Source organism: Notamacropus eugenii, chromosome 1, assembly GCF_028372415.1.
Source record: "Notamacropus eugenii isolate mMacEug1 chromosome 1, mMacEug1.pri_v2, whole genome shotgun sequence".
Classification (NCBI taxonomy): Eukaryota; Metazoa; Chordata; class Mammalia; order Diprotodontia; family Macropodidae; genus Notamacropus; species Notamacropus eugenii.
Genome location: NC_092872.1, coordinates 390,688,092 through 390,715,823, shown reverse-complemented (window position 1 = coordinate 390,715,823; position 27,732 = coordinate 390,688,092). Strand labels below are relative to the sequence as shown.

At 36.2% G+C, this 27,732-nt stretch overlaps 1 protein-coding gene across 2 annotated transcripts in view; it reads left to right on the top strand.

The window, feature by feature from the left end:
* Positions 1-22,839, top strand: part of GABRB2 (gamma-aminobutyric acid type A receptor subunit beta2) — a 232,852-nt gene extending 210,013 nt beyond the window's left edge. For both annotated transcript variants that reach the window (XM_072630897.1, XM_072630898.1), the window contains one exon: positions 22,405-22,839. In XM_072630897.1, coding sequence (XP_072486998.1) covers positions 22,405-22,752 — 348 coding nt within the window. In that variant the 3' untranslated portion in view covers positions 22,753-22,839. The remainder of the gene's footprint in view (positions 1-22,404) is intronic.
* The last annotated feature ends 4,893 nt before the right edge of the window (positions 22,840-27,732 follow it).

The following is a 27,732-nucleotide window of genomic DNA, read 5'->3' as shown; positions in this document are numbered from 1 at the left end:
TGTATGTATAGTCAGGGTTAATTCAATCACCTCCCTTAGCAATGTGAAATACCAGGGTTAGCACAGCCCATCCCCAGACTCCTGGGCAATCTCATTCTGAGCAATGACATGAGCATCTCAGCAGCAGGAACATCATATAATATAATATTTAGTTCAATTTTGGGGTACCATAATTTGGAAAGGATGTTAATAAATTGGAGAGCAACTAGTTGAGAAGAACCAGGATGGTGAAGATCTTCAAGATCATGCTGCATAATGATGAGTTGCAGGAACTGGGACTATTTAAGCTGGAGAAAAGATTATTGGGGAGATGATAATGTTCTTCAAGTATGTGAAATTTGACTTGCTCTTTTTTACCTTAGATGTCAGAACTAGGATCAAGGTGTGAAAATTGCAAAGAAGCAAATTCATGCTCAATGTGACATTTAGAAATATCCAAAGCTGGAATGTTTTGCCTTGAGTGGTAGTGGATGACTGCTTGTCAGGTATATTGTAAATGGCTTTTTTTATTTAGGAATCAGTTGTAGTAGATGACATCTGAGGTACTTTGCACCTCTAATATTCTATGAAAATCCACCAGTCTGCCCAATGTTAAGGACTTGAAAATGGAAAACATTATAGAGGACCCATCAGATTTTATGTTTCCATCATGTGCCAAGTATTATATTAAATACTGGAGATTAAAATAGAGAAGAGAGATAGACCCTGCCTTTAAGGAGTTTACAACATAGATAGATAGATAGATAGATAGATAGATAGATAGATAGATAGATAGATAGATAGATAGATAGATAGATAGATAAATAGATATACACCTGTAACTAGGGCATGTATGAGAGAGAGAGAGGGGGGGGGGGGGGAGAGAGAGAGGCTGTAGCCAGGAAGAGATGTTTTGGTTTGAGAAGTCATGGGGTTGACAAGTTAGTAAGATAAAGAACAGAAAGACACTCTTCAGAAGTATGGCAGGATACAATGATTGTATCATATGGGAAGCATGATCAGTTCTGAGTCTGGCTAGATATAGTAGATTATGGGAATCTTTGCTCATTCATTCATCCATAGCGCAGTAAACACCATAACAGGTATTCCAAAGATGAGGGGATTAAATTCCCAAATATGTGATCTCTCTGGGGATCTAGTGCACCAGAGAGCAAATTTGTAAGGTAGATAGGGGTCATGAACATGGCTGGATGGGAATAATATCTTTTACCTAAAGGCCAGCATCATCAATATTATCTGCACAATATATTTTACCTTGTTAGTCCTCATGAGGACCTCAGCCTTTCTTAGAATATGCAAATCATGTTCATATATCCTTGAAACAGGAAAATAATCCACCTTGTACCTCCAGGATGAGCCAGAACAATATGCAATTGTCTCTAGGCAATCCAATGAGGCAGTGTGACCTAAGGAAAAAAGTTAGGTTGGGAAGAGCAGTCTGACGAGAGAATAAGAAGGTATAGATATAGATTATTCCCTTCCCTTCTTGCTGCTCTGAGTGATTTCTTGGATCAACAAATCAATAAGCAAATATAAAATACCCATTCTATATCCAGCCCTGTGTTAGGCAATATGAAATATATAAATAGGGATGTCATAATCTCAGCTGTGTAGATGGACTCATGACAGTCTTTACAGAAATTATTACTTCTTATCCTTTGCTTATGCTTTTCACTTTGCCTGAAAAATCCTTCTATCTCTTATTGTTATGCATCCTTCAAGGACCAATTCAAATCCCACCTCCTCTCTGAAGCCTTTCCTGATCACAAGAGCAGAAAGTGGTTTCTTCCATCTGATCTCAAAGTATTTTATATATTTTTATACACACCATTTTCTACTTTGATGTTTAAATTAATCTGTTATCTCATTGATGTGGCTACTTCCTCCACGGGTGCAGTTTGCAATCCAGCCATACTACATTCTACGATGCCTTTTCATCTTTAGCAACTCTTGTCCATGTATTCCTTTAAATATTCAACCAGATGGCTACTCAAAATTCTCTTTGCTTTCTTTTTGAACTCTTTACATTTTATGGATACCAGTAGAGAATGTAGGCTAACAACTGGTAATCTTTGTTATTGTGGTTCAGTCATGTCAGACTCTTTCTGAGAGTTTTCTTGGCAAATGTATATGTGTTCAACCTTTGTTACCAAAGAAGACCATGCCATCAGAGAAATAATGACATGACTTGTACTTGACTTTGTTTTGAGTGAGGGAGGGTTGTGCAGGTCACCAGCCTCACTTCTCCTCCAGAGCCATCTGAATCCAGTGACCAGATATTCCTAGATGACCCAGGATGAGGCAATTAGGTTTAAGTGACTTGCCCAAGGTCACACAGCTAGTAAGTGTCAAGTGTCTGAGGTGAGATTTGAACTCAGGTCCTCCTGACTCCTGCACTGGTGCTCTATTCACTGTACCACCTAACTGCCCTCTTGGCAAACATACTAGAGTAGTTTGCCACATTCTTCTCTAGTTCATTTTTCAACTGAGGAAACTGAGGCAAACATAATTCAGTGACTTGTCCATGGTCACGTAGCTAGTAAGTGCCTGAGGCTGGATTTGAACTCAGGTCCTCCTGACTCAAGGGCTAGTACTCTATTCACTCTGCCGCCTAGCTGCCCTTGCCTACCCCTTTCCTCTTTTCCAAGTCATACATCTCTTTTTTGATGTTCTTTATGTGACTTCTACACAACTGCTCAGTGGTTATCTTTTTGAAGTCTACTTTTTCCCAACATGTTTTCTTCACTATTATGAGTGACATGCAACTTTCATTCTTCAGACACTATGCTGTTCCCTGAATTGAAATATGAAATATCATTGGGAGAACATTGTTCTGTGAAGAAGGAGAAGAAGAAGGGTAAAGAAAAAAAGAGGAAGGAAAAAGTAGAGGAAAGAAGGGAGGGAGGAAGGAAGGAAGGAAGGAAGGAAAGAGAACAAGAAGAAATGTTTCAGAGAGAAACTCAGAGTCAATGTGAATTCAGTAGCAACCCACATTGTTCTTCATTGTATCCAGTTCTGAGGCCCATTAATTATGTATCTGCAGGATCTATCTTGCATATATACGTTACTTGATCACTTCTTCATCTGTGAAGGTCATCAGTCCAACTCCATGTCAATCTAGCCAAAAGTCATTCTTAATCTACATTTTTTTGCTGGTGTAGATAGCCCAAACTTGGTTTAGTGGTCATAGAACTCATTTAGGGGACCTTGCAGAATACTCCTCCAAAAGTAGGGAATCCTTTTTTTATTTGATTTAGACTTTATACTGGAAATCCTCCATGTTGGTAGCAGACATCATGGAAAAAGCTGTTTTATGCTTTGTTTCATGTTAATGATCAGGGAGTCATTGAACAAAATTCATGTGTTTTCATCTTTCAAAGTATGATTTTAATATATCCATGGGAAATACTTTGTTGGAAGAAAACCTTGGTCAGCATTTTGCTGTACTGATTCAAATACTTTTTAAATAATTAAACAAAAAGTACAGGGAGAATTTTGTATTTTCTATATCTTTCAGCTAATCGTGTGACCATAAAAATGTGACCTTCCATACAATTCAGTGTTGAAAAGCTTACCTTTGTACTCCTCCCCCAGAGTTAGGATGGAAGATCACTGATTTTACTGTCAGAAAACCTGGGTTATATTCCTAACTCTAACATTTACAAACCATATGATCCTTCCTGTCTCTGAGCTTCAAATTCCTCATAATTAAGATTGAATTCAGAATACATATAATTTCTACTTAAGAAGAGGTACAATGTGCTATGTGTAAAGGAGAGTTCTAAACAGCCAGTGCTAAGTCCCCATCCTCATCTGCTTGTCATATCCTCCACTTCTACCTGCCTTCATTTTTTTTATATCTCTGTCAGCACAAAAAGAAGCCTGAGAGAGTATTTGGGATGACAATTAGCATCCAAGATTAAGATGACTTTATAACTCAAGAAAAGAGAGACTTCTATGAGAATACTTGGTGGTCATCCACTTCTGAGTTTGTAAAACTTTACCTTTCTGACTTGTTAATACCCCATGTTCTGGAATTTTCACTTACTTTCAATATTTGCTATCCTTCTAATCTCAGGGTCAAGGATGTAACAACTTGGGATATTACTGAAAACTGTGTGCAACTTAAGCTCCATCTTTTAGAGCATGGGAGCAGAGAAGAGTAGATGCTCCACTGGGCAAGGGTTCATGAGAGAAAAAGTCACTAATTCTGTCCTGGCAACACTCACTGGCTACATTAGTAATTCTACATTTGTTTTAAGGATGTTCAGTTGTTGGTGATTTCATAGTTCTGCTCTGTAGTGATCCTGTACTATGTGGTCTTAAAACCGTGCCTAGGCATCAACTTTGAGTTATTTGGGCTATAATAATAGTGAATCTGGGAGTCATTATGTTTTCATTAACTAGTTATTCTTCAAATTTGATAGCAGTCAGGAATCTTTAATGAAAGAACAAAAACACCCTAGGAAATACCCAGTATTCTTCCTGGAAATGAGTTAACTCACCAAACTAGAAGAGACTTAAATATTATTTAATTAATTATTCATATTTTCCTGATGAAGAAATTGAGACCATGGAGAGACTGTGATTTGCCTAAAGCCACATAATTAGTTTCAGAGCCCACCCTAGATCCTGTGCCCTCTGGCTATCATTCCCGTGGTTTTTGTACTGGCTCAGCTGAAATATATTTCTCAATTTTTTTCACTTGATTTCTGTAGGAAGTAGAGTAATAAATTTATGAAAAGTTTGTCCTGCAAGTTTTAAATTGAAGTGGGATACTGAGTGAATGATTCAGTGAACATTGCTCAAGAAGGTTGTAGAAAGAGTTCATATTATAGGTAGATGTTGAATTGTCCATTACGTGCCTACCATCTGCCAGACACTGTATTATAAGGTACTGAATATAAAAGGAGAAATTGGTGTCTGCCCTCAAGGAGCTCATAGTGAGGCAAGGTATAGTTGATGAGAGAGAGAGAGAGAGAGAGGAGAGAGAGAGAGAGAGAGAGAGAGAGAGAGAGAGAGAGAGAGAGAGAGAGAGAGAGAGAGAGAGAGAGAGAGTCTTTTGTTATTTTGGGGAGAGGCGAGGTCACTAACAACTGGGGAGATCAAAAAGGCTTCATATAAAAGGTAATGCTAGAGCTGAGCCTTAAAGGAAACTCCAGATTCTAACAGACAAATATGAGGATGTAGTATATTCCAGGCATAATCGACAGATAGGGCAAAGACAGAGGTAGGAAATTGAGTACCTTGTATAAGCAATAGCAACAAGGCCAGTTTAACTAGACCAAAATGTGTATTAAACATTGGTCACTTTAAATCAAAGTTTGCCCCTTGCCAAACCTGAAAAGTAGCCATTAATGAGAATATAGTCTAGACTTAGCCCCAGACTTAGAGTCAGAAGAATTCTAGGTCAAGTTACATCACTAACTATGACATTTTGTATGTCATTCAATGTTCTCAAGAAAAATTATAATAACAATAATAAAGAATGTTAAAACTTAGCTTCCTCAGCTATATATAATTATACCTGTTCTACCAGCTAGCTGAGCAAATGTGAAGAAAAAATAATATGAAAGATATAAAAGTAACTGGATAAGATTTTAAAGCCTGAACAAATATAAAGTATAGGGCTTGGTGTAAAGTGGACCTATTGTCTGTAATTTTCATACTTAGGGCTTGGAGGGGGTATTTGAATATCCTTACCATCTTGATAGCCTTATTATCTTAATCCTTGATGGTTTTGAAAATGGTATGTTATAGGTATTTTGATCTACACATATTGAGAATAAAGAGGCTTAGCAGATATATGGTATTTCTTTTAAACACAAGTGTTAAATCTAAATATAATATGTTATTATTATAATGTGACCAGTTTAAATGAATTTATATTTTCATTGTTAGAATGCTGAGGAATTTTTAAAAGATGGCTGAAAATGTATAACTTCTAAAAATGATGTTGAAGCACTATATACAGATAGATTTCAATGGTGGGGTAATGTTATGAAACATAAGTGAGTATAATTCCCAAATTTTATTTTAGTGGGTAGTATTAACTTAGCTAATAGTATGATAGTGAAAGTGGCAAATACAATAAAGAATCTTGAATTCCAGTCTGAACTCTGTCACTTATCACTGTGTGACCTTGGCCAATTTAATTGCCTCTCAGGGTCTTAGTTTGTTCACCTATAAAATAAGAGAATTGGACTGAATTATGTTTTGTATGTTTTATTAGAGTTCTTATCAATCTAAAGTCCTACTCTGATGCTACATTATTGCATAGAAGTCATTCTAAGTTCTTGCAAACTTCTTTGTGCTAGATACTACCACAATGAAAAAGCAGAATGCAATAGTGCTAAGGCATTAGGTTTAGAGTGAGAAATGTGATTCAAATTTTGGCCTCACAGCATTGAACAAATCACTTATTATTTCTTGCTTTCAATTTCCTCTTCTAAATAAAAGGGTTTGACTAGATGATATCTAAGCGGGGGGCAACTTATTTATGTGATAAAAATGTAAAAAAGAGAAAAGAAAAAAAAAGAAATGTAGTATATACTCTGGAGCCTCTATAAGACTGTGTCCTCACTTTGTCTATTACATTCCCTTTGGATTCTAGGGATAATCTTAAAGAGTTGTGGTTGGGGAGTGTTTCTAATATTGTAACTCAAGCCCTCCAGTGTTATACTTCCCTCTGTGATTATCCGTTGATATCAATTAGGAAATTAAAATAGCTTTTAAAATGGGGTATGTATTAAACTGATGAGATAGTACAATTGGCACAAAACATCCCTTCAAAAATCTGCAAAATGTTTTCCTACCAGTACATTCAGAGTACAGAGGAATGTAGGCTCATGCTTAGAGAGAACACATGTCAAAGATCCTTGCTGCTGGAAGTCCTTTTGCCCCCTTCATGGGATTCTCATGAAGTTCCCCTTCATGAGGAAATGCTCAGGAAACATGGGGTAGCTTCTTTTCTGGGATTGTTATAGAGTCCTGAAGTCCCTTTTCTCAGTAGTCAAGTTCATCTTTGGTTCCCAAAGTAGTCATTGAGTCAGGCATTCCAGAGATTCTGCTAAGGCTAAAATACCAATGAGAAATCCCAGTCCTTGGGTCCTCTGAAATTTACAAGGTCCTCCTCTAGTCAGAGGGAAAGAGAAAAAGACCTTGACCAACATCTAAGGTGGAGACAGAGTTGTTTCCCCCACCTTCACTCAGTAAATATTTACTTCTCTGGGTGTTAGCTGGAAGGCTTCAACTCTAATTTGTCAAATGCTTGATTCCAAAGTAGCTAGCCAATTTTATATAAGCCCCTATGACCAGGTCCCTCAACTAATCTGAAAATGCTTCCTATGTGGAGTCATTGAGCTCCAATGACTTCAAGGGAACTTCTAAAATGATCACGGATTTTCCACATTTAGTCTCACGCTTATGACTGATTGATGTCTAGGCTTTATTCCACACCACTATCAGTTCACAACTCTAATTACTCTCTCCTAATAAAGACATCAGAGTGTAGCATCTTGTCACGTTCAGTCAGGTTTAATAGGTGATTGATTGATTGACTCAATCACTCCCCATACATAAAGAAACAAAGGATTTTAGAACTGAGTAGGGAAGAGGGGAAAATTAGAGATCACCTAGATAGCTAGACATAGATGGCATGCTTATCAGATGTCTACCACATAGAAAACATTAGATGATAGAATCAGTACCCAAGAAAATCTTGTCAAGCTAGCATGATAGATGGTATCTAATAATTTGGAATTTAATAAAGTAAAAAGCTCCATATTTTTTTCAAACAAAAAAGTCACATAAATGTAAGATTTTTATTGGCAGGTTAAATGTAAACGAGGCTACAAAGGTGAAAATAGTCCCAATATGCTCTGGCCTAGACAAACCATATATGAGGTAGTGTCTTTTATTTCTGAGCATCTTATTTTAGGAAGGACATTGACAAACTGAAGCATATGCAGAGAAGGATGTCCAGAATTGTAAAAGAACTGAAGAGTTTGACATATGAGGAATATTTGTAAGAACTGGGAATATCTTTTCCAGAAAAGAGAACATGAGAACTGTCTTCAAGTACCTGAAGCACTATTATATGGAAGAGATATTAGAGTTAGATCCAGAGTATAGAATTAGGAACAGTGAACAGAAATTACAACTTGATATAAGGAAAAAAAAAATTCCCAAGAGTTAATGTTGTCCAAAATAGAACTCCCTTTGATTAGAGTCCTTGAAGAAGATATTGGATAGCTACTTCTAGCACTGTACCTGTCATATAATATGCAGAAAAGATATGCTGAAGATGAAAATATGTAATGGGTGAGATAAAAGGATACTCTTTCCAACTCAGATTTGTTGAACTTACTTTTATCCTGCTCATCATCCCTCTGCAATTCCATGAAACAGAAATATACCTATATTTTCAGCCTGAGGTCCTTAGTTTGAGTCTTGACTGAAGCCACCTGTTTGACCTTGGGCGAGTCATTGAATATCTATGTGTTCAAATTCCCTGATCAGTATAAGAAAAGTATTGAACTATACGGTTCCAAAAGAAAATATCAGGTCTAAGTTCTCTCATCCTATGAGTTATTCACAATCCCAATAGTTCCCAATGTATTCTCATGGAACAGTTGTCTCATGCACATGTCAATTGTACTTGCACTGGGAGTCAGGCAATGTAAATATGAATCCTTTGACACTTTATCGTGCCCTGGAAAAAACCATTTCAGTTCCTATGTAAAAGGCTGAACTAAATAATCTCTACAGTTCTTTGAAGCCCAGTCAATCTGAATCAAAGAAATCTGTTGTGTGGGATGCAAAAATCACTTTTGTAATGCAAATGTAATTATTATTTTGGTATCTGCTATGAAGGGATTTGGCTGGTACTTATGTTTTCTATTGTCAGTCCTCAGTCAATGAGCATTTAGTAAGTGTTTACTATGTGCCAGGCACTGTGCTACGTAGATACCATAGTTAGTGAGACATTTTTGCTTCATCTCAACAGCATATCAATGTCCTTAAAAGATGTTTCATCAGAGTGTTTCAAGCACATTAATTTGTGTATTGAATTAATGGTATATGACAAAAAGTAGGTCGCTTTTATTTGCTGCCTCTCATGCTAACATAGACACCAGATACTGTTGGTTTCTCTGTGTGTGTGTGTGTGTGTGTGTGTGTGTCTGTGTGTGTGTATGTGTGTGTCTTTTCAAAGCTGAAGATAAACCATTAAAACAGATATGAGAAAGGTGGGCATGTTCGATGGACCTTGGCACAACTGAACAATCCCCTTTTCACTTTTCAAAAGCATATTAGTTAGATGTTCCAGGAGTCTCTTTGTGCAGAAGGTCCTACATATGCGTGTGTCCTTAGCCTATGAAGAAGAGGAATAATTTGAGACTGTAAAAAAAATAAAGCTGGAGATTACTTTAACTACTCTGATATATATCCTCTAGAGAAAAGAGATTTTCAGATAGTGACACTAAGATGGGAAGAGTTTTGGCATTTTCTTTCCCAATGTCACATTACCTTGTGGGAGCTAGGAATTAAGCCTGGGGCTCTTGGCTGTCAGCCCAGAGTTGATCCTGCCAAGATCCTTTCAGAATCCAAACTCTTTCTGCTTCTAAGGATGCTACATTAGTAGGCGTGTTAGATAGTCTGTAAATATGAGAACAATCTCTCAGACTACTGAGCCAAATTAATGTTCATATAGGGCTTTTCAGGTCCAAAGTCTGGGTACAAGAGAAATGCAGAGGGATTCTAAGGTTCTAGAAAGACTTAGGATAATCTGTACTATGAGCTCTTGTTTGAGCTCAACATTTGATCTCCCCACATCTTGCCCAGGTCTGTAATGCAAGAATCATATCTGCTTCTACCCTCACTGGGGTAACCATTCCTGAACCTCTCACTTAATACTCTCCCCTTTCTTAAATTTGTTATCGATGCACATCTTATATTTTCCAGGAGAATGTAAGTACATCGAAGGCAGGAGCCATTTCATTTCTGTGTTTGTATCCTCAGCACCTAGTGCTAAGCACCTATCACATAGTAAATAATTAATGTTGAATTTGTTGAATAGAATAACCCTTCATTGGAATTGTGATTTCATTATCTTGTATACTCTGCCCCAGTACAAATTATAATCCATCCAAATTTACTCATGAAAATTACTCTAATGAAATTCTTGACCATAAATTTTCACGTTACCCATTGAGCATTGTCCCAACTCTTTGGAAGCCATCTATTTCTTTTAATGTTTCAGACATAAGTACAGCACACTGATCCACAAAACAGATGATAACAGGCTCCATTTAAACAGAGTTTCAAAGTTTACAAAATGTTTTAAATCCAATATGCCCATTGATCCTCACATCAACTCATTAAAGTAGGTAAGGCAGATAATAGCAGTCCTGTTTTAAGGCTGAGGAAACTGAAGCTTAAGCAGTAACTGCTTTGACCAGAGTCATAAAATCAGTAAGTGCCAGTGGTAGGAATACAGCCCAGGTCATCAGATGCTGAATCCATTTCTCTTTCCACTATGCAGTGCTTCTTCTCAGGTTTAGAATTAAACCGTGAGTTCCCAATAGGCCAGTCACAATTTACCAATCATTGTTGAAGCCTCACCTGGTTCATCTATCTACCAAATTACAGACTTCTCTTCCTTCCACTGTGGTTCCTAGGGTGTAAGAGTGAAAAATTGACTAGAAGCTGCCTCACTCTCTATTCATGGGTTTGAGGATAGAAAGAGGTTCTATTAAAATCATTTAATGCTAGCTTTCTAAGTCTCTCTTTGGATTCCATATTTCTTATTTGGAGCAGGAAAATAGATTAGAAAAGAGTAAATATGAAAAGGTCTATTTGGAAAAGTCTAGTGAAGCATCACCATAATGAATTAATATGTCTGAACCTACTAAGGAAAATATAAACTCAAGAATCTCTATACTATATGAGGTTTGAGTCAGAGTCTGCATTTATTTCTTTGAGTCTTTTTTAGGACACAGAACATGCCCCAAATTTAAAAAAAATAGCTTTTAAATAATATAAACAGGTTTCTCTATGTTTATTTTGTCTTCAATTTATGTTGAATCGATTAGGCTGTGCCTTATTCAGGGACTGCGTGTGTAAAGAACTGGACTCCAAATTAAGAGATGTGGGTACAAATTTTGACTGATACTTTATCTCCTGGAGCCTCTCTGTAAAATGGGGATAATAATAATACTTGCATGGCCTTTTTCATGGTAGTCTTGTGAGGAAACTTGTAAACCTTCAGAAAAAGTAATTGAAATATGTTATTATTATAGAAATATGAATAGTTGGATTTTTGGTTATTTAAGGTTGAGATCCTGGAGACAAACCTAGCCTTTTCAAAAAATGTATTATATCTATGTGTACACACATCTTATGAATGACAATTTATTTGTAAGAGAAACAATTATAAAATGCTCTCTCAAAAGAAAATCTTAACTCACAAAAAAGTGTGTGTCAAGTCTGTCACAGATTGCATTCAAAGATAAGGGGATCTTGAGGGACCAAATGGACAGAGAGGAATCAAATTCTAAGAGAAATTAATTGGATGAAATGAGAACAAATGGAGCAGAAGGAATCTTAATCACAAACAGTAATGGTTTGCTCAGCATCTGAGACTCTAGAATTCCCTGTCTGATGAAATCCTGGAGTAAATCTTACCTTTCTTTGATTCCTCTCTTCCTCAGTACATTACATAACTAATTGCAAATTAGTTTAAAGGAAAATAGCAGACTATTTGCAACCTAAAAATTAAAAATATCATAGAATGCTAGGAGTTTAAGGGATCATCCTAACACTGACTTTAAAGGAGAAGAAACCAACATTAGTTTCCTAATGCAGTGTTTTAGAAATAATATTGGAGCTTTAAACAAGAAAAAATATATAAACATTAGACTCGAAGTCAAAAGACTTATGTTTTGATTCCAGCTCTGATGCCTACTAATGACTATGTAACTGTGGACCAAGTACTTCACCTTCCTAGATTTCAGTTTTCTTCTCTGTGAAACGAACATGATATGCAAATATAACTCAAAGATTTGTTATGAGGAAAATGCCTTGTAAGCTGTAAATTTATGTAGAAGGGAATTATTAAAGCACTTGCAGCTAGGTTGCACAGTGATTAGAACAATGGAATTGGATACTGGAAGACCTGAGTTCAAATTCTGCCTCAGAATTGGCTAATCACATAATGACTAGGCAAGTCACTTAATTCCTCTCAGCCTCATTTACCTCATCTGTAAAATGGATAAAATAATAGCACCTGTTTCACAGGGCTATTATGAAAAGCACTCTGAAAACTTTGAAACACCATACAAACCTTAGTTGTTGCAACTACTACTACTACTACTACTACTACTAGTACTACTACAACTACTTGCCTAAGGTCTTTAGCTTGTTGATGCCAAGGCTTTTATTAGAACTTATGGGTGTCATTCCCTCTAAAACACTGAACCTCTTCTGGACTTAAATTGTATTGTTTGAAAAGGAAGTGTAGGAAGCCATCAACACATACATTAGTTGGACCAGAGATAGATTTTTTTTTTAAGAAAATAGCATCAGCCAACTAGTCAACTCACATATGTTAGCTGCTTTCTCATTGCAGAGTCCTGCATAAATTCTTACTTATCTGAAAGTCATCTTGGTCTTTCTTTTCTTCTTCTCCCTAGTTCTGTCTCTATCTAGTAATAGATAGAAATTGTTGAGAATTTGTTACTAGTTGATATGAGGAAATTAGTCCTATCTAAAGGTGAAATATTTGCTTGGTAGGTCATAGATTCCCACTCACTAGATGTCTCTAAGCAAAGTGTGTATGACTACTTGCCAGGGTTATTATGAGAGGAGATTTTTGAAAATAGTTCCCAGACCCAATGTGAGCTTCCCTCTTTCTGTCAGGCCTTGTCATCTTTACAGTTCTCCACGATGACAACATAGGTGTTGTACTTGAATCCTCACTCTCATCTACCCCATATATATGCAGTATGTTGCCAAATTTTGTTTCTTCCTTCACGACATTCTTATGTGCATGTTCTCCTCCTTTCTACTCATGGGAGTCCTAATTAAGGACCTCATTAACTTTCACCCATATTATTGAAATGGCCTTTTAATTGGTCTCCCCGCTTCAAGTCTCTTCCCTTTCCAATCTATCCTCCACTCAGCTGCCAAAGTAAATTCCTACCTAAGTGTAGGTCTGCCCATGTTATCCTCCTGCTCGATAAATTTTAATAGCCCCCTATTATTTCCAGGATGAAATATATAAAGTCCTCTGTTTGGCATTTAAAGTTTTCACAATCTGACCCTTTTCTATTTTTTCAGTTTTCTTATTACTCCACCATGTGTCTTTGACAGTCCAACAGTATTTGCTGTTCCACAAACATAACATTCCATCTCCTGTCTTTGTGTCTTTGAATCAGTTGTTCCCCATCCCTGGAATACTCTCCTTCCTCACCTGTATCTCTTAGTTTTTCCAACTATCTTTTAAGTCTGAGATCACATTCTATCTTCCTCAGAAGTCTTTGACTGTCCCTCAGCTTTTACTGTCTTACCATCTGAAAATATCTTTCATCTATTTTATAAATAAACACACACATATACACACATACACATATGTGTATATATACACACATGTACATATGTGTATGCACATATATAACAAGCTAATTATGTGTTGTCTCTGTCATTAGAATGTGAGCTCCTTGAGAATAGGGACTATTCTTGCTTTTGTATATATCCCCAACATTTAGCACTGTGCCTGATACATAGTGTTTAATAAACACTTGTTGGTTAACTAACTGATTTACTAATATATCCCATAAGTAACAAATTTCCTAAATTATATTACATAAAGCAGGAAATAAATAAATTCACCATAGTTTACAACTGGCCTTGGTCAAATGAGACTATTCTCCTACTTCCAGGCACACAAAAATCTGTAAAGTTTGATCATCATCTTCAAACTAAATCCTTAGAGGTCATTGGGTATCACAGGGAATAAGAACACTGGGCCTGAAGTCAGGAAGCCCTGAGTTCCAATCTAGCAATAGATATTTACTACTTGGATAACCTCCTGAGCAATTCACTTAATCTCTGCTTGCCTCAGTTTCCTCATTGGTAAAATGAGGATTATAATAGCACCTACTTCTGAAGGTTGTTGTAAGGATCAAAGGAGACAATAATTTTAAAGTACCTGGCCCACAGCGGGTGCTATATAATTGTTAGCTATTAGTATCTTAACCCCTGCCTATTTCACTACTTCTTTTCATTCTTTTGATGTTTTAGACTGCAAGATTTGGAAAAGTTAGAGACACTGGTTGACTCACCTTGATTTCTCATTTCATTTTCAGTTGTGTGAACTTTTGTTCACCTCCTGTCATCTTGAGCATGGTTTAGGCAGTTGTAGCATATTTTCTTTTTTTTTCCTTTGGAATGAGAACTTTGGATATTCCCAGAGAACTGATAATTCATTATCATTGTCTTTCAAGTGTCACTTAGGTCTTGATGGCGTTTCATGGAGGAGATCAGTGAATCAGTCAGATATAAAGCAAAATCATTCACCCACTCATCACTCACTCTAATTTGAAACTGTAAAGTTTCCTGAATAAGTTCAGAAGTTCACATTGTCAGCCTTTCTGGGAAGCTTGAGGTGGTAATATAGCAGTTGAAATATTTCCAGGGCTTGTAAACATTGAATTGTCACTCAGAGCTGCATAGGAAGAGTAGCAATCTTGAACAGACATTCAAGAAAAGCCCTAGAAATAAATGGACATGCAGTGGGTTGTCACCAAATGAGACTGTCTATATACCAAAGTGAGATAATGCAAGGTCAGGGATAGCTTTAGTGAACACTTTTTTGTAATTAAAGTTCACCTAAGAGGAAAACTTGGAGGTGAACCTCTTGCAACTCAAGTATTGTGTATGAATAGGGATCAATCTTTGTTATACTAAGAATTACAACTTCTGTAGGTATGAGCATTCAGCCTTTTAAGTAAAGTAGAATATTTCTCAAGGGATCAAATGAGATAACATTTAACTCACTTTTGCACACTATCAAGTGCTATATAAATATTAGCTATCATTATTTTTCACCAAACTTTTTTTTTCATCAGAAAAAGGGAAAAGATGGTAAGGAGAAAGACCTGGAAAATTTATATAATCCAATTATTCTGTTAATGTAGCAGAAATTTCAGTAGTCAGGATCTGGAAAAAAATACTTTATTTCAAGAGGCATGGAGAAAAATACTTTCAGTTCATATGAGACAGCTGGTGGACTGTTGTAAGCACTGTGGTAGTTCACACACTACTATATGAAGTCATAGTAAAAATAATAGGGATCTTTAGAAAGGGAGTCAGCTTGTTTTCTCAGATTTTTTAGAAACTATTTTTAAATTGATAAGCACAGGAAATCCACTGAAGGGACGATTGACTCCAGGAGTAGGATGGGAGGGGAAGGGAAGTTTTAGAAAAGAATTATTTTATTTGCATGTGTTTTTTTAGGCAGTGGACCACAAGTCAGAGCTTAGGCTATATGTCAAGAAGATTTGTGCTTTAGTTTTTCTTAGGCCAAATCTGAACCTTGGAGAGCAGGTGTTCATTAGAACACTTAAAATCTGGGGCATTTGTCATGTGGTTTTATTCATGTGAATGATTTATTCACTTGCCTTCCTGCTTGATAGCCAATTTAGTCATTTAAACAACTCACTTGGTGAATATAGTGGGCATCGTAAACTGGAAAGCTGTATCACTAGAATGAAAATCCTCATTCAGAGTTACTGTAGAGGATACAGGCTCTTAAGTATCTTTACAGACAATATGATCGATTTCATATAGACATTTTGTAAATCTGATCCATTCAAACACAACTGGCTCTTTTAGTCAGTCATTTAGCTTGCTGACCGAAGACTAAACAACTGTAAAATGGCCAAGCAAGTGGTTGCTTGTGTTTCCAGTGCCTAAGTGAAATCCAGTGCAAAATATTGGATTCATTGGAAACCATCCATATAAACAATGTCAATAATCCTGGCAAAGGCAGGTTTGGAGAGAACCTGGGACAGTTCCTGTAGGCAAATCCCCAGTAAACTGAAATGAGGCTATAAGTACATCTTACTGACATAGCCTATTATGAGGGAGCTGTCCAACCTCTTTTCCACCACTCTATCTTTTTGAGGGTACCTCTACTTTATGCAACTTGAAATCCACTTTCAGTATAAAATTAAGCCTAAGCTTCTTCCCCTTCTCTTCCCTCATCCCAATGCCCATATATTTCTCCATGGAATGTTTGAATATCTACCACTAAGGCCATCACTGAACATCTTTGAGAAACCTCTCCATTTACTGACTTCAAGAAATTTAAAAGACTTCTTGTTTCATATCTGTATCTATATTCACCCCCAGGTTTCCATTTGTCATAGGAAAATACAGTACATCATACCTCCATTAGGATAATTCCATTGCCTTAAAACAGGCACATGTACATGCTGTTCTAAAAATACATCAAATAAATAACAGGGGATTATAAATAAGTCATGGATCTTCAAGGATCCTTAAGAGTTGACCTGCTAAAGTCCAGTTTACATGTGAACCTTAGATTAAGTAATTTTCCTATGATCACACATCCAGTAAGTGACCAAAGAGAAATAAAACTAGATATGCCACCTTTGTAGTATGGACTTTTTTTTTCTCTTTTTAATTTTTTTCAATTAAAAACATACATCTTTTTTCCCATCTGCCTCCCTGCACTGAAAAAAATAACAAAATATTTATAACAAATGTGGATAGTAAAACAAAAAAAATTCCTACATTTGACCAGGTCAAAAAATGTATTTCATTCTGCATCTTGGAAGCCCATCCCTTCTCTGTCAAGAGGTGAATAACATTCTTCATCAACAGTCTCTGTAATCATAGTTGGTCATTTTGTTGATCAAGTATTCTTAAATCTTTCAAAGCTATGCAGTTATTTTGTGTTTGTTTTCCTTTAGCTCATCATAACAAAACAAAAATAGTTTATTTTTTCTGTCTTGTAGTCATGCTGTTTTTGCCCTTAAAATCCAGAGGAAGTCGTCAAATCCAGTTCAATAAGCCAGGAACAGATCATCTCCTACCCCCTTTAAACTAAACAATTATTTAAACTATCTCTATTCTGAAAGTTAGTATGGTATTCAACCCTTACTTTTTTTTGTCAGGTTTTATTCTGTGAGCAGATAATGCTATCCAACATGGAAGCATCCACATATATTCCATAAAGAAGATAAAAAAATTAAAGGATACCCTCATTCTTTCTTATAAAGTGTTGAGCCAATGAAAAATTTCCCTAGAAATTGAAGAGATTTCTCATCAAGTAGGGAATGACTGATTAAGTTGTGGTATATGATTGTAATGGAATATTATTATGCTATAAGAAATGATGAGCAAGGTGATTTAAGAAATCCCTGGAAAACTTATACGAACTGATTCAAAGTGAGGTAAGCAGAACTAGGAAAACATTGTATACAGTAATAGCAATATTGTAGGATGATTAACTGTGAATGGCTTAGCTTTTCTCAACAATATAATGATAAAAACAATTCAGGACTTATGATGAAAAATACCCTCTACCTCCAGAGAAAGAACTAATGGAATCTGAATGCAGATCAAACCATACTTTTTTTTTTACTTTCTTAATCTTTCTTATATTTACTTATTTATTTTTGGTTTTCATTCTCTTTTGCAATGTGGTTAATATGAAAATATATTTTGCATGACTATACATGTATAATATATTGAAGTTTTTGCCTTCTCAAAGGGCAGGAGTGCAGGCAAGGAGGAAACTTAGATATTTTTTAAAATGTCAATTGTTTTTAAAAAATAAAAACATTCTTTGGGACAATGTGACAAAAAAGAAACAGGACATTCTGTGGAGGATGTGGAAAAATAAGGACCCTAATGCACAATTCAGAGCTAGTCCAAGCATTCTGGAGAACAATTTGGAACTGCATCCAAAGGGCTATAAAACTGTGCATACCCTTTGACACAACAATACCACTACTTAATCTATGTCCCAAAGAGATCAAAGAAAAAGCAAAGGGACTTATATCTACAAAAAATATAGCAGTTTTTTTTTTTTTGTGGTGACAGAAAATTGGAACTTGAGGGGATGCCCATCCTCGGGGGAGTGACTGAACAAGCTGTGGTATATGATTGCAATCAAATACTATTGTACTATAAGAAATGGTGAGCAGGTGAATTTCAGAAAAACCTAGAAATATATGAACTGATGCTGAATGAAGTGAGCAGAACCAGGAGAACATTGTACACAGTAACAGCAAAATTATGTGATGACCAACTTAGATAGACTTAGCTCTTCTCAGAAATACAGTGATCTAATACAATCCCAAAAGATTCATGATAGAAAATGCTGTTCACACCCAGAGAAACAACTATGGAGTGTGAATGCAGATTGAAGTTTAACATTTACTGGGTTTTTTGCTTTTTCTATCTTGAGGTTTTCCCCCTCTGTTCTGATTACTCTTTCACAGCATGACCAATGTGGAAATACGCTTAATATAATTGTACATATATTGCCTATATCAAGTTGCTTACCAATTTGGGGAAGGGTGGGAGAAAAATATTTAGAACTCAAAATCTTAAAATGAATGTTGAAAACTATCTTTACATGTAATTGGAAAAAATAAAATTGTATTAAGCGCGGAAGAAAAAAAAACATTCTTTTAAAAAACCACATATAGGAAAAGAAGAAAAATGCCCACAGAGCTTATACATAGACTGTTATGGAGAAAGGGTAGAGCTTACAAGGAGAAATTAACTGAGGAAGAGGGAGGTGTATATTGGAGGTCAACATAGCTAATATGTTAACAGTGAATGTTGTAGTTAGCTCCTCTGTGTACTTCAGTTAAAAAGTGGAATAGTCTTATGTACCCCTCTCTCCAGTATATGCTTCATGATTTAGTATCATCTATATGTGTATACACATACACACACACACACACACACACACACACACACACACACACACATATATATATACACATATACGTATATGTGTATATACACAGCGTTGAGTCTCTGTATGAAAACAATGATTTTTTTTCCTGGTTCAGATATAATCCAGAGTTGCCATACTAAGAGGTTTTACTGAATACATTTACTGAATAGTCTGTGTGTAGTAAGAGCGACCCCACCCACCCACCTCCAATTTACCTTCTACTCAACTGTCAAAATGATCTTCCTAAAGTGCATATTTGACCATGTCACCTACTACACACACACACACACACACACACACACACACACACACACACACACACACACACACACACACACACACACCCCTCCAGTGGCTTCCTATCACCTCCAGGATCAAATATATAATCCTCTGAAATTCAAAGCCCTGCATAACCTGCCCCTAACCTTTCCAGTCTACACTTTATACCCTCTACCTCCCTCTTCCCTACCCCCCCATGTACACTAGCTACAGTGACACTGGTCTCCTTGCTGTTCTTCAAACAAACACTCTGCCTCCCAACTCTGGGCATTTTCTTTGGCTGTCCCCCATGTTTGGAATGCTCTTCCTTATTTCTGCCTCCTGGCTTCCCTGGCTTCCTTCCACGGGAAGCCTTTCCTGATTCCCCCATAGGTCCTTCTCAAGGCCTCATTTTCCTCAGCTGCAAAATGAAGGTGGTGAAAACACTTAATAAATGTTTTATTGACTGACTGACTTTAAGTCCAAAAGACCTAGGTTCAAATCCTGTCTCTGATACTAACTCTATAATCATAGGTCAGTCATTTTACCTCTCTGAGGCCTAGATTCCTCATTTGTAATGTGGGGTTAGTAAATACCTATATGACCTACCTGACAAGGTCAATGTGAGGTTCAAATGAGATAATATGTGTGAAGTTAGCATTAGTAGTATTAATAGGCATAGTATATCATAGTAACAGGGATCTTCCATTTATATGACACCAGCTTATAAACTGGTGTTAGTCCTTTCTTTGATGCAATTGGTGTCACTGAGAGGACCAGTTTGTCTCTGAGGAATGCCAAGCTCTATATCTATTTCAGCTCCTTTGCCGGAGTGACATCTTGTTTTTTTCAGCATAGCTTTCCATGATATTCATATAAAATGGATTGGTTACATAATTATGACAATGCTTATTCTTGTAGGTCTTTTAGGTTTTCAAAATAAACAACCCAATGAGATGGGGAATGTTAAGTAGTGTTATCTTTCCATTTTACAGATGAAGAAAGTGAGGCTAAGATTGTTCCTACTGCTAGCAAATGTTTCAGTTATGCTTGGCATTCTCACTCCCAGTCCAGTTTTTCTCCCTATGTCACATCTATTAGTCCTACCTTTATGGATCCTAGGAATGCTAATGATAAAATGACTTTGGAAATCATTACTCCAACACCTTCATTTCACATCTTAGGAAACTAAGCCTTGAGAAGACAAGACTTTCCCCAAGTCATTGCCCCTCTATAGCTCAGCAATAGAACCAAGACCTTAACCCAGATCTTTTGGCTAATATTGTGAGTATTGTTGCTGCTTTATATTTTTTTACACAAGCACATTTGGTCTAAACTTACAACAGTACTGGCTTTATTGGCAAAGATATTGGGAGAAATTTTCTGGTGACATGCTAATTACAAAATAAAAGCACCATCTCAGTGGTCACAAAGCCATGCCAGAGATATTCAGCTAGTGAGCAAAACTATATGCGTACTAATAATTGTGTTTTATTTGAAGGGTCTCAATTTTTCTGTTTGCTCTTAATTACTCTGTATAATCATTTGGTTTTTATACTTAGAAAAGGTTTTCTTCATTTTTAAAAAAAATCTACAAAACACTGCAGAACAAGGTAGCAGTGAGCTCTATGCCTTTTTAGTTATATTAAATAAGATTATTGTCAATCAAATTCCATATCAGGTGCCTCATTATGAGATTTAGTGTCCATAAGAAGATGATGCAATGGAATGCAAGCCTAAGCAGGACTTCTAGGCTGGAGAGGTTCAAATGATGAGCCTGGTGATGCTTTGCAAGCCTGTCGCTTAATCACCACTCTAACCAGGCAGGCAATCACCATACTACATTGAGAAGAGAATGGCTCTTGGAGTCAGAGGACCTTGGTCAGATCTTGTTTTTGTCACTTATAGCCTGTATGACCTTGGGCAAGTCACTTTACGTTCTGGGCCCCAGTTTTCTTATATGGGAAACCAAGGTCTTGAACTGGGTAGACTCCGAAGTCTCTTCCATCTTTGGATCTATGATCTTAAATCACAAGATGCTCAGAAGCACACAGTGATGAATTATGACCTACAACTCCTGAGGAGCTTTCATTGATGGATAAAGAGCCCAGATAATTTGAAACACCTTTCATGTATCAAGTGGGAGGATGGCTGCCTGGTCTTCCAGGTAGAATTTCGTAGAAACCTGAATTAATGTTAACTTATATTGGTAATTTTCAAAACAATTCTTAAGTTTCTTTTTATGGTTCTATGTTATCAATCCACTTATCAATCTGATCTAAAGATATCATCACTGGTCTAAGTAAGCAACAATATGCAGAGTATATGGTTATTACTATACCAATTCAAGCATCCTAGGTTATTAAACCCTCCATGAGCCTATCACTTGCTTTGCCAGTGGCCCATACATCTATATAGACTTGGGCCTACACTCCATCATCAGAAGCATTTTTCTATTATTATAAAGTTGCAGTAACTTAGGGAGAAATCAATACATTCTGAATTTCCCCAACATTTATTATTGGAATATATGATGGATATTTCCCTGCCATAATCATCACTGAAAGTCCCTAAAATGAAATGAAAGTACACATATGTTTTCCTTCCTATTAGAAAATGTCTCATTATAGATTAGACAGAGTGACCAATGCCCTAAAGTAAATCATTCAAATAGCAGCCACTCCTCTCAGTATTCTTTCCATTAAAGCAAACCTGCCTGTTATGTCACTAAGAACTCTCAATTTCAAGAACCTTGTCATTCATTCTTTTAATGATCCTTGGAAGTCATTTAACCCTTTGACCCTCATTCCTATGGCTTAAGATGGGACTTTGCCCTCTACCCATCTTATCTTGGCTATACAAATGAACAAAATAGTTTCTTAGATGTTTGTATTTGTGAATTTCCCTGTAGTATGTCAATTATTATCAGTTAACAAATCATCTGTCAACTGTCACTTCATCATGTTGCGTATAATTTAAATTTTTCAAGCATTTGGCATCCCACTTAAATTATATACCTTTTTAGGATGTGACTCTTACTTCTCTGTAAACTTTCAGCTCCTAGCACAATATATAACCCATAAAAAGTGCTCAATACATAGATATTTATTTCCTAATTGCTTTTTCTGGTGCTTATTTTTTTCTAGATGGACCCCCATGAAAACATCTTACTGAGCACCCTTGAAATAAAAAATGAAATGGCCACCTCTGAAGCAGTGATGGGACTGGGAGACCCGAGAAGCACCATGTTGGCCTATGATGCTTCAAGTATCCAATACCGGAAAGCTGGTTTGCCCAGACATAGCTTTGGTCGCAATGCCCTGGAGCGACATGTGGCACAGAAGAAGAGCCGACTACGGAGACGTGCCTCCCAGCTGAAAATCACCATCCCCGACTTGACTGATGTAAATGCCATAGATCGATGGTCGCGTATATTCTTTCCTGTTGTTTTTTCCTTCTTCAATATTGTCTATTGGCTTTATTATGTGAACTAAAAAGTAGCATCTCATGGGAACAAAAGACTGGATTTCTCTTCAAACTGGTTGTACAGCCAAAAGTGGGACTTGGAAAAAAAAATCTTTTCAGGAAAAAAATGATTTTAAAACACCTTAGTTGCTGGCCTATTCTGTGGTTCATTTCATACTATTTGGATTGCTTCTGCTAAACACTTCTTTATGCTACGATGTATGTATTTTTTCCCAGTTAAAATAGAAGTGTATTTGGTGCGTGATGGCCAAATTCAGTTCTGACATGCCATTTCTGTTTTATATGCTTAGAACTCACTCAACCTATACAAGTGGGAAAGTATTGGGGAAATAGTCTTAATGAGGTGTAGTAGCAATATGAATCATTTCCTTGTGTAATGGACATGTCTAGCTGTTTCACAGTTTGATTTCTAAATGAAAGAAATATGTCAGATTGATATTATACTTAGAGATTGTTCATAGTTCACAGAGAATACTTTCAACATAAGTTGAAAGTAGTACTGAAGATCATAAAGCGATGTTAGAATGATGAAGATGATGATGATGATAGTCACTATTTCCCAACACCTTGCACAGGTTTGGTTATTTCACTGGTAAAGGATTGGCATTTGGCATGCAGTACCACCCTTGCAAATAATAAGGAAGTCAGCCTGAGCAGTCAGGGAAACCAAGGTTGCCTTCTCTAGCTCCATTAAATGTTGGCAAAGTACTACAGTTAGAGCACCCAGTGCTAAGAAAAAGGAGACTGGTGATAATGGTTGCTTTTGTTTTAAGTGTGGTCTTTGATGGGGGTAGAACTGAAGAGATTGGGCATTTCATAGGAAAACTATTTCACAGGTGACTTCAGAAATTGTTCATACCCTTTTATGTAAAAGGACAGGGTTAGTCTTCAAAGAATAGTAGGAAAACTAGAGAAAGCTTTTTAAAACTATAAGAAAAAGTTTTAAAGTATATAAGCAGCCAAGCATGTCTCTTATCAGCTCTATACACCACCAGGGCACATATGAACAAAGTGCAGTGGCCAATGATGAACTGGGCAGTATTTGTCTGCAAATTCATAGGCTTTGGGGGATTGTACCTACAGAAACTTAGATGTGCAATTTATTCAGAGGTAAGAAAAAAATGTGCAAGATTATGAGAATCAGTAGTACCTGAGATATTTGACCAAGAATTTGACTTGAGCTTTGCTTCTTGTATCATGGCATGCAGTTGACAAACAGGGCGGATTTCCCCCTCAGTCCATGCTAGCCACTTCTGTGGAATTTCCCACACTAGGTTTCCTGAATTGAATGGGGTACTCCTAAATGAAGACACTGTTCATTGCTGTAGTAAGGTGAACTGTCCTCTCATGTCTTTGTTGCCTCTGAAATCTGATTGCTGCTTCTTTTGAAAAAATTAAAGCTTTATATTAATAAATAAGTGTTGGGGGATTCAATAAACTGTTTTCCTCTTACATGTAATGAAGTTCACTTTCATGTTTTCCACAGAAGTGGTAAAAGGATTAGATATTGTTTTGATCGTTTTAAGAAAGAATACTCTCTTTTTGCATGTGGAAATCTGTCCATTTAAAAGGAAAAATGGAGACTGGAAAAAAATAACAGCAGAATTTCCTTGGCAGACTCAGTTATAAAGGTCTCCCTTTAGAAAGTAGCCACATTACGTTGCATTGACTGTACCTCTAAATGAAGCCATTGTATTTGAATCATGTGAAAATGGAAGGGCTGATATTTGGGCCACGTTGGAGAAAACAATTTGATTTTACAGAGCTTTATTGAGTAAATGACTTGAGAAGTTTAGTTTTTCCTCTTTTGTTTTTTCCTCTAAGGGAGCACTATTTTTTTTAATGAAGCAGCATTTGTGTTTAAGAATACAAATAGAATTTGACATGAAAGGCTCTATGGGTCAAGGTTCACCAGTAGATTGCATGAGCTAGTTCCTATCTGTCCTTTTATTTATGGCTGATTTCTAACATTAGTTGGAAATGGTGCTTTATCACACAGACATCTTGTTCTGAGTTTGAGACAACAGATTATCTCTTAGCAGAAGGTGGCATACTATCATACCTACCTTCTGAGTATATGGTTAGAGATAGGCCAGAGTCTGAGATAATTCTTTGGCAATCCCATTCTTATGTTTGTTGAGTCTCACTCTGGTGACAACTTTGCAGAAGAAATGGTCAGGTTCTTATGCATGGGTTCATAAAACAGTGCATACTCAAGATAACCCCAACTTATTTTTCCCCCAAAATGATTTCTTCTTAGTCGTCTCCTAAATAGCCTTTCCTGCTTCTGCTACTAACTCAATATGTAACGGAGAAAGTATTTTATTACCTCAAATACACAAATGAAAGAAACAAATAGACTGAATTCTGCCAGGATGGTTCTAGGGAAAAGCCAGAGTCTGAGTCTATAAGTAGGGCTGCTATCTGCCGTTACCATAAAAGCCATAATAATCCTCAATATTGCCATGTTATGGGTGCAATAAAATGCCTGGTGTGGAAGGAATTGAGAAAACAGACCTAGAACGAAGCATACAAAAGCAAACTACTCTCTGCCAAATGGACCTTTGCGTAGACAAAGTTATTTCTAAAGGAAATGAAATAGGATATTCCATAAATGCTCATAGTTGTGTTGGGATGAAGACGTTAGGAAAAGGAGTAATGAGAAGACTTCATAATGGAAAATATAGAGTTGCCCAAGAGAATGAATCTTATGTTGGCTTCCAACTACCACTCTCTTGAATCACATGAGAGCAATGACTCATCTTGTCTTCAGTTGTTTGATTGGGATTTATTCTCTAATGTGTCTAGGAAGAGAGTCCCTGAGAGCAGTTTAATGCTGCACTTGAAGGAAAGAATGAGAATGAGTCTGGATATTCTGTTTTCTTATGATTAAGTTTGCAAACTTGTAAAAAGTAATCTGTGCAAAGGCAATGTTGATATTATATGATTATTAGTAAACATATTTCATTTTGAGCATAAAACAGCCAGACAGCCAGCAATTAAGGTGTTTTTCATCTTTATGAAATTCATGGGCAAATTCTGACTCTAAAATGGCAACGTTTTAACAAAATCTTGAATCTCAATCTGTAAATATCTCTTGTACATGACTGCTAGCAAATATGAAATGCATTTTCAGAATTGAAAACCAGTGCAACATATTTCTGTGTTTGCATAAGGAATGTTACTTTTCTTTCTTCTTCACTCTAATAACTGGGAGACAAAAAACTCCAACGTCATTTAGGTGTTCTCTATTCTCTTCTCATTCTTCTAAAAATCAATCTAAAATGAAAAGTAGGTGAAAGATCTCTCTGAGAGATTTTATATTCTAGCTTAAAAGCTTAAGGAACACACCCACATGTGCACACAACACATGCAAACACATACACACACAAACTGTCAGCTAAAAAAGCACAATGCCTAGTGAAAGTGAAGGTGGATTTGTAACTGGGAAATGAACCAATTAATTTTAGGCCAGATCCACATTTTGATGAAAAATCTAACCATATTCATTTTGAATAAATAATTGAGTTTCCAGTCCTTAAATTAACATAAAACTCAACAGAAAAGGAAACCAAACTTACAACATATCCACGTGTGTATATATATATGTATATATAGGTCAGTATAAACATACATACATATATATGCATTTATATGTTGAACAGCAAAAGGAATAAGCTAATATGTTTAGTTTCTATCACTTAAACCAGTATAAGAATATTTTTTACTTTGGGGGAAAAACCAATATATTAAAATAACTAACTACACAGGGTAACTGGGCATTTCTATATCAACCAATCAATGCATACAGTTCTTAAAAAACATCGCACAATTGGACACTGTAATAGTACTGTACTTCAACATCTGAAATTAGATTAAATTCAATTCTACTACTTGCCTACTCTTTCTCTTTCTTTTTCTCACTCTCTCTCTCCTTTCTCTCTTTTTTTCTCTCTCCCTTTCTGCATTTAAAAAAAGGTCCACTAGCTACGAAAAAAAATTAAACGAACATGTCCTAGGGAAGCCAAGGGAAAGTTATACTACCAAATCTTTCTAGGAAAATAAACTGATGGGTTGGCCAGGGTACACTATTCTTAACAACAGTGAGCATAACCATTTTACTATGTGTATATAGAACATGTAATGTGTGCAATTGTAAGTTCAGTTGAACATCTGTAAATATCATCAGATTTCTTAAACATTTTTAACTTCTAATTTGTACTTTACGGTAAGGCAAAAATGCTAATTCTCTCCTATGATTTAGGTGAACTGTGTCCTAAACCCCTGTAAATAATGAAGCTGTAAATGACCAGCCGGTAGATTCAGTAATTGTTTAGTGATTTTCTTTTTTCATTTTATTAAGAACTATAATTCCAGTGCCCAAACAGAGTAATTTAAACACCCTTTTTCATAGACAGTTCAGAATTACAGATAAGAGTCTTAACTTATTTTTGAATTTTTTTTAAAGTCAGTGGGAATTGTTATAGTGTTAGAAGTCATGCAAAAACAGAATGAGTACAACTGTGACAGGAAGCAGTATAAATCAAAGTTAGCAAAAGGTCTTTTTTTTTCCCAGCAGAGGTCAAAGAAGAGGTAAGATTGTAATTAAGCACTAAGTTTTGAAAGAAAGTGAGTCATATTGATTTCACTACAGAGAAGAATGCTTGTTCTAGTAATCTTTGATAAAAGTAAGTTCTGGTAGATTTTTTTTTAAGAAGATCCTCAAAACCAAAGACTCCAGAATTGTGGGAAATAAAGGGAAAGCTCACCAGTCACACTGCTTAACACCAAAGGCAAAGCTTTTTAAAATGCACTAGGAACTTTGTTTAAAATGATCAAGAATCAATGGCATAGTAACTCAGAAATTGTCCTTTTCTACTTTGTCAAAAAACAAAATATTGAAAAAAAGAAAACAACAGCAACATTCTGAAATATCTGTCAGCTACATGGAGATTTAAATAGAACATCTCTCCAGATATATGCAACAT